General features: G+C 34.8%; 1 protein-coding gene across 1 annotated transcript; it reads left to right on the forward strand.

Annotated features, from left to right (window-relative positions):
• The first annotated feature begins 218 nt into the window (after positions 1–218).
• LOC106140222 (uncharacterized) lies at positions 219–1,804 on the forward strand. Its single transcript, XM_013341783.2, has 2 exons — positions 219–1,214; positions 1,598–1,804. Exons 1-2 carry the CDS (start codon positions 219–221, stop codon positions 1,802–1,804), a joined length of 1,203 nt encoding a protein of 400 aa, XP_013197237.2.
• The last annotated feature ends 5,682 nt before the right edge of the window (positions 1,805–7,486 follow it).

The following is a 7,486-nucleotide window of genomic DNA, read 5'->3' on the forward strand; positions in this document are numbered from 1 at the left end:
AAGACTCAAGAATAATTTCACAAAAATCTTTGATGTAATTTCTGCGTTTAGCTGTAATGGTCTGCAACCTGAACAGAAAATCGTGTGGAACCTAGGCATTGCATTTCAATGAAAGTTGGAAGAGCTTTTTACCTTTACATAATTCCAGCTTCATAAAATAAAAGATTCTTAAAATCATTTCAAATCTTTTACATTTCAAACAAATATTACTTTCAATTATGGAAAAAAGCTCTCAAAAGATCACTCCGAAATTTCAAAATTTTACCGAAACTTTCAAATTTTGTGCTTTTGGTATGGCACTCGCTAATGTTTATCCGAATAGCAATAATATCCGCGAGAGACTTTTTATCGTGGTATGTATCGTGATGTTTTGTGGTGTGCAACTATTCTGGTTTTCCTCGTATACAGTCAATTGTTTGTTGAACCTGGACATATTCAATTTATCAAGGAACATCACTCTATGGGTTATTGTTTTACTGTATTTCTTCAAAACGTTGTATGCAATAAAATATACCGAATTTTATGCATCAATTTTGGAAACTATTAGCAATGATAATCTAAAAGCCAATAATATGGAAGAGGATTATCAACAAATTTACGAAACCTACCTTAAGAAAAGTAAAACTGGAGAAATGGTTTGGCTGTTTTTGCCAATAATTCTCAGCTCACAATTCCCAATAATTCCTGCGATCATGATGATTATGGAAAATTTTAAAAGCGACTCTCCAGAAAAGATTATGGTCCATGAAATGGACATGGTATACGTTGAAGACATTCAATACACAAGCCCATTTTTCGAAATTTACTTTGCGTACAATATAACACAGTGCATATTTCTGTCACCGATCTTCACAGGCTTTGATGGATCATTCTGTATTGCTGCAAATCATTTATGTTTGAAGTTGAAATTGATGGCATACAAAGTTCGTAGGGCATTTGTGAATTCCAATAATTCAGTTCAATTGAAGATGAAAATTCGTGAAGCAATAATAGACCATCAAGAAGCTCTTAAATTTTACAAAACTCTGTCAGAATTTTTTGGACCTTGGCTTCTAGTTTTGTTTCTAGTTGCATCTCTCTCAGTTTCTTTTAGTTTGTACCAGATACGAGTAAATATTATGATGCATGAGATAAATCCGAAGTATGTGATATTTATGGCCAGCTGTGTGATCCATATTTATGTTCCATGTGTATATGCTAGCAACGTGACAAAGGTGAGGCTACAAGTCTTTAGTTCAAAAAAATTAAGGTGTTTCTGAATCATGGTACCATTTCTGATAACGTATGCGTGAACACACATGGTAAAGCATATATCTACTTAATACGGACAAATTGAGAAATTGCGTTATTTTTGAAGTCAGTTAAAAACTATTTCTAGTTGTCCAGCTAAATATATCTTTCAGGGCTTGCGATTATTTTGTTGTGATATCACCAATTTGCGTGTTCACAAGTCACACCCTCCGCGACTATGTTTTGGAGCCTGGGGCCACTTATAGGATAAACTAAAGATAATAAAATTCATTTATTTCAGAAAAAAGAGTTCATTAAGATGTGATTTGCTTGTCTTATATAATCAAAAAATGTTAAACTATTTTAGGTCGCTGATGAGGTAGCCTTGGATTTATACTGCGTGCCGTGGGAATCCTGCCCCAACCACAGAATCGCTAAGCTTCTCATCATCATGATAGCCAGGTCACAGCAGTCCATGATATTCTGCGGGAAAGGGCTGGTCAACTACAACATGGGTTTGTTCATCTCTCTGATGCAGTCCGCTTATTCGTTTTATACTCTTATCACGAGTTAATCATTGATATTTGATATTACCATGCTAACACAAGTATAACTTAATATTCATTAATTAATTTTAAAATTTTAAGCACTTGCATTTCTTAATTTACTATTCTAACTTTGTCTGGTAACTTGTATAATAACATTAGCTCAAGGTAACGTTTTATGAGCGTTATGAAACTATAACTAATGTTATTTCAAAATACAATTTACCGATATTTACAATTTATTTAATTCTCTCCCGTGCAATTATGTATCTCGAAGTTCTTGGGAGAGATTGCATAATGCGGCACGTTTTTGGTGCATCACCTTACTGTTATTATGCCAATTACAATAAATATTAAATAATTATATTTTACTGGATCCAATTTTTATTAATTAATTGAGTTTGCCATTAAAAACAACAGCAGTTTGATAAAAATAACTGAAAGTAAAACAAAATAATAAGTAACGTTACAGAGATTAGTAACTTTACAGAGATTAGTAACTTTACAGAGATTAGTAACTTTACAGAGATTTTCGGCTAAAGCGACCACTGAACATTCAATTATTCCCATTCAGATTGTTTGTCCATCAAGAGAAAGGCTTTTGATATGGATGGATACACAATCCTACTACTATTATAAAGGCGAAAGTTTGTATGGATGTTTGTTACTCTTTCACGCAAAAACTACTGAACCGATTACCATGAAATTTGGTATGTAGGTAGCTGAAGACCCAGAATAACACATAGGCTACTTTTTATCCCAGAGTTCCCGCGGGATTGATAGGGTTTCCATGCGGACGAAGTCGCGGGCGGCCTCTAGTATCAAAATAATAGTCTCTCTTCTCCGATACATACAATTTGGCAATTTTTAAGGCAAAAGTGAATAGGACCTTGCACACACCACCTCATCTTGCTTACCATCAAGAAGATATAGGTTGCACTCAAATTATTATTTAAAAAAATAGTCACGTAAAGCTTAAAAGCTTAAAGCTCCAAGCCCATTTGTTGTACGTCTGAGAGCTACTGAGCCATAAAACCCTGGTAAGTGATAACTTCAAAGCAAACCGTCCCTGGAGGCTACTGTTCCGGATCAATAGTTAAGACAAAAGATATCCGATCTTTTGTTGCACTACTAAGGAATTGCTGCAGATATAGCTATGAGTTGAAGATAATATATATCTCAAGATATAACGAAAAAACTGTCCACTGCGAAGCTTATATTAGGAAGATTGTGTAGGTTTCTTTTTATTTACACCAAGGTTTACACAAATGCCGTGTGATTCCCGGCACCAACAGAAAAAAGAATAGGAACACTCTATCTCTTTCCCATGGATATCGTAACAGGCGACTAAGGGGTAGTCTTATAAACTTGGGATTTTTTTTAGGCGATGGGCTAGCAACCTGTCGCTATTTGAATCTCAATTCTATCAATAAGCCAAATAGCTGAACGTGGCCTATCAGAGTCTTTCCAAGACTGTTGGCTCTGTCTTCCCCGCAAGGGATATAGACGTGATTATATTAATTTATGTATACACAAACTAAGACGTTTCAAAATAAACTGCGAGATTGTATAAAGGTATAAGTTTATACTGTTTGCTTTTGACGATCAGCAACAAATTCTCATCAGACTGAACTTGACAACAGCCAATCCTCGGGCCGCTCTCAGATAAGGCCAGGAGAATGGGGAATAACGCCTGGCTGAAATATTCAACATATTTGTATTTTTGGCATATTATCCTTAAAATATTTGTGCTCCAGCTGTGCCCGGGCCTTACTTTATCAGCTCCATTTTTCTGATACACGTCGGAGAGTCTTTGTGGACATTTTGTTTTTGTTACAACGCCGAAGTACGACGATAAATCGGCTCACTTTAATGGCGGAGTATTATAAATTCTGCTTTGAAGTACTGATGCTGATTGACTCGCCTGTGGAATCGTCTGAACTTATATATCAATATAATTTGTTAATAGCGTATGATGAATGTGATTACAAGCTTTAAGGAGATGGATGAGTTGTCGCTTATAATGTAACATTGACAATGTTTTAGCTTATGTCAGTTTGTTATCGTCTGATTAAGCATATAGTCAATATCTTGAACACGTGTTTAAAGATTACTTATATCAAACAACCGCATGATTGCCAGGTAGAAAAAAGGAGTTTAAACGTTATAATATGATGGGAATGTTTTCTATTCACACACACACATACACATACATACAAAAATCATGCATCTTCCTCAAGGTTGTCGGCAGAGCCTTAAGAAATAAGTATTATTAACAAAAGTCTTCAACTGTGTGAAGGTAATCAAATTTGTTGTTCCTCCAGAATAAGCCACTTGGCTGTAAACATTGCTTTACATAATCAAAGTCCTATTTATTTACTGATTTCTAATTTAGATAACGTTGATTATGTTCTAGTTTATCCGCGAGTTGGATCCGTGCTTCACATAATAGTTACTGAAGCTAATCCTGTTACCGAGAATGCTCGTGAAATTTGTAAAATGGAACTTTGTTTCAAAGATGGTAACAAAAAGTGCCTGGAAGAAGTTGTGATCTTGTTTCCAGTCCGGAGCTTGGGTCATATGGGTATTTTCACAAACAAATTTTTACTTTTTGTACTCCTGGCGATCTTGAGACGAGCTCGAGGCGATCCTGGATTGGATAAGTAAGGTGTTTTTACGATGTGACTTACGTCTAGGGGAATCTCAACGAAATCATCGATAAAAAAATATTAGTACCTACAATTATTTTTGAGTAATAACGAATATTGAGTGAGTTTAATTTCTATGAAAAAAATACATTAATTAATCATAGACGTAGAAAAAAAGGCGGACGTAGTGTTGTTTGAATAAAAGTGAAGCATTGTAATGGCGAAACAAGTAACATTACCACAATTAATATTAATAGTTTCTTAGCTTTCCCCTCTTTGTCCGGACGGTAATTCGAAAATTTAGTCTCAACTCAGATTATTTATTATGGAAATAACAAGCGTCAGTATCTTTATGGCTTAATTTAATTCAGCGGATGTTCCGAGTGCTGCGGGAAAAACGCCATCTTGTTTTGTTATTTTTTTTTAAAATTTACATCCCTGGCTTAGGTAATGTTCTATAAAGCGGAGACAAAATTAGCTAATTTTCGGAGCAAATATAAAAGGAAATGGTATATTTTTTATTGTTACTTTGAACCATTAAAGGCGTGTAATAATACTTAAAACCCTCTTTTAGAAGATAGGCCAGTGACTTGTCATTATTTTCCATACCTGATAGCATAACAGCCTTTAAGCCATACAGCTGAACGTGGCTTATGAGACTTTTGGCTCTGCCTGCCCCGTAAGGAATAAAGACGTGATTATTTGTATGTATGGGCGGATAAATGGAAAGATCAAGTCAAGGGTGCCCTTATACGACGAGCTTGTATGTGTAACGAATGTTACCTAATGACGTTGAAATAGTACTCGTATGCACGGATCGTGGCAAGAGAAACAGATGTAGTCTCTGTCTAGCCCTCTGGAAAAGAAGTGTATTTTTACAATCGTAAGTGTGGACTTAGTTTCTTGGTATTTTGTTTTTCGGTAGTTATCAAAAAAGCTTAATCTTTTAAATGACTTCCATATTTTTAGTACAATAACTTCAAAGTTTTCAATATGAGAAAATAAGTTGAAAATTTGTTTTGGTCAATGAGAATTTACTGAAGAATTAAATTTTCTGATTGGGTTTCCAACCAGAAAATTTAATTCTTCAGTAAATTACACAATTAATGCTCCGTTGAAAAAGCTTTACCCAAACTGTAAATTTATAAATCGCCAGTGATCACTATTACCTATATATTTCAATAACAAGGCATAATGGAATTGAATATATTAACAGCTGAGTGGACTATTAATTTCATTCAATGACGTACTAAAAAAACGTCCGCTACTACGCCCATATCTATACCAGATTGTATTTAGGAGTGCCGTGTGGTCACCGGCACAAATAGGAAAAAAATAGGACCACTCCATCTCTTTCTTCTGTTAGCTCTGTCTACCCCGCAAGGGATATAGACGTGATTATATGAATGTACATATGTTTTTTTAGGGACTACTAATTTTTATTATTAAAAGTTTTAATTGTTACTGACAGAGAGACCCATGATTTTACACAAAAATAAAAAATCTCAAATGAAAAACGGTAGAGTAATGAAATATAATAAAGATATAATTTCAGGCATGAGCATTGTTTAAGTGAAAGTATAATAATGTAGTTTTTGACAGTTAGTGACAAGGACAGGCTTATGAACTTGAGAGTCTTCTTTTAGGCGATGTACTAGCAAACTGGCACTATTTGAATCTCAATTCTATCATTAAGCCAAACAGATGAACGTGGCCTATCAGTCTTTTCAAGATTGTTGTCTCGGTCTACCCCGCATGGGATACAGACGTGATTATATGTATGTATCTAGATAAATAAAATACTTTTCAAAGCAAAAAGTAACGAATGAAATCCAATACCAAGTTACATCTGCTATCATTAGTCGGCATTAAAATAAAACCGCAAGAACCGACCGTTGAAGAGAAAAAGAAATTAAACGATTGTGAGGAGGAATAGTGAAATAATTTCACTCCGGTCGCACGACGGATGGCCCGCATTTTTTAAAACAACGGGTTGGACGTTGGTCATTTGTAAAGGCATCAGCTCGAGTCATAAGCGTTAGCGATTAAATAGAATACATTTTATTTTACGTATCCAGTGAGGAGACGATGCATCCGAAATTCAAGCCAGGAGTATGTAGTAGAATTAATTTTATTTGCTTTCAATGAGGTACGTTATCCATACATAAAATAAAACTGTAACTGAACTTTGTCTGTACATTGAAGATAATTAAGAAAAAAAAATTATAAGAGGTCTTTTTAGGGTCAATAGAAGCCAAAACAATTTTTATTTTTTTATTTTTGTTCGTCAGTCCGTCAGTCTGTATGTTTGTACGCGCATCACGCAAAATCTACCGAACCGATCTGAACGAAATTCGGCACAGATATAGTTAGTACAGGTTACTACTGGATTAGAATATAGGCTACTTTTTATGCTGAAGTTCTATCCCAAGGGGATGAAATAGGCGGTGCAAGTTTGTATGGAACTTCGTCATTTCTGAATCGATATAAAAAGCTATAAATAATTATTTATTATGATGATTAAAAAAAATAGCATTTGATTTAATTCATTATGCTTTGTTTATTGATTTAGTTCCCGTGGTTTAGATATTTAACTTTTGACCACCCGATACGAGATGGCGCCTCATGAGAATTTAAGAAATAACACGAATGTTAGAAAGTATCTAATAACTTACGCCATCGCCCAATTTACGACCGAGGAGAATAAAAAATAAGAGCAATGCTATTCGATTCTCAGCGATCGGGGGTTTATCGCGTGATGACTGGCGCCATTTTTTAAGTAATCTTGAGACATTTAACTTTTTACTAAGATAATTACATTTACACTAAGGGAAAATAAATACTAAAATCTGTCTCCATATAGTCACGTCTAAATGCCTTGCGGGGTAAACGCCGACAGCCTCGAATAGACTGAAAGGCCACGTTCAGCTGTATGGCTTCATAACGGAATTGAGATTCAAATAGTGACAGGTTGCTATCCATTGTCTACAAAAGGAATCCCAAGTTTATAAACCTATTCCTTAGTCGACTTTTACGATATCCATAGTGAAGATTTTGATAAGT

This window comes from Amyelois transitella, chromosome 13 (genome assembly GCF_032362555.1).
Source record: "Amyelois transitella isolate CPQ chromosome 13, ilAmyTran1.1, whole genome shotgun sequence".
In the NCBI taxonomy this organism is placed as follows: domain Eukaryota; kingdom Metazoa; phylum Arthropoda; class Insecta; order Lepidoptera; family Pyralidae; genus Amyelois; species Amyelois transitella.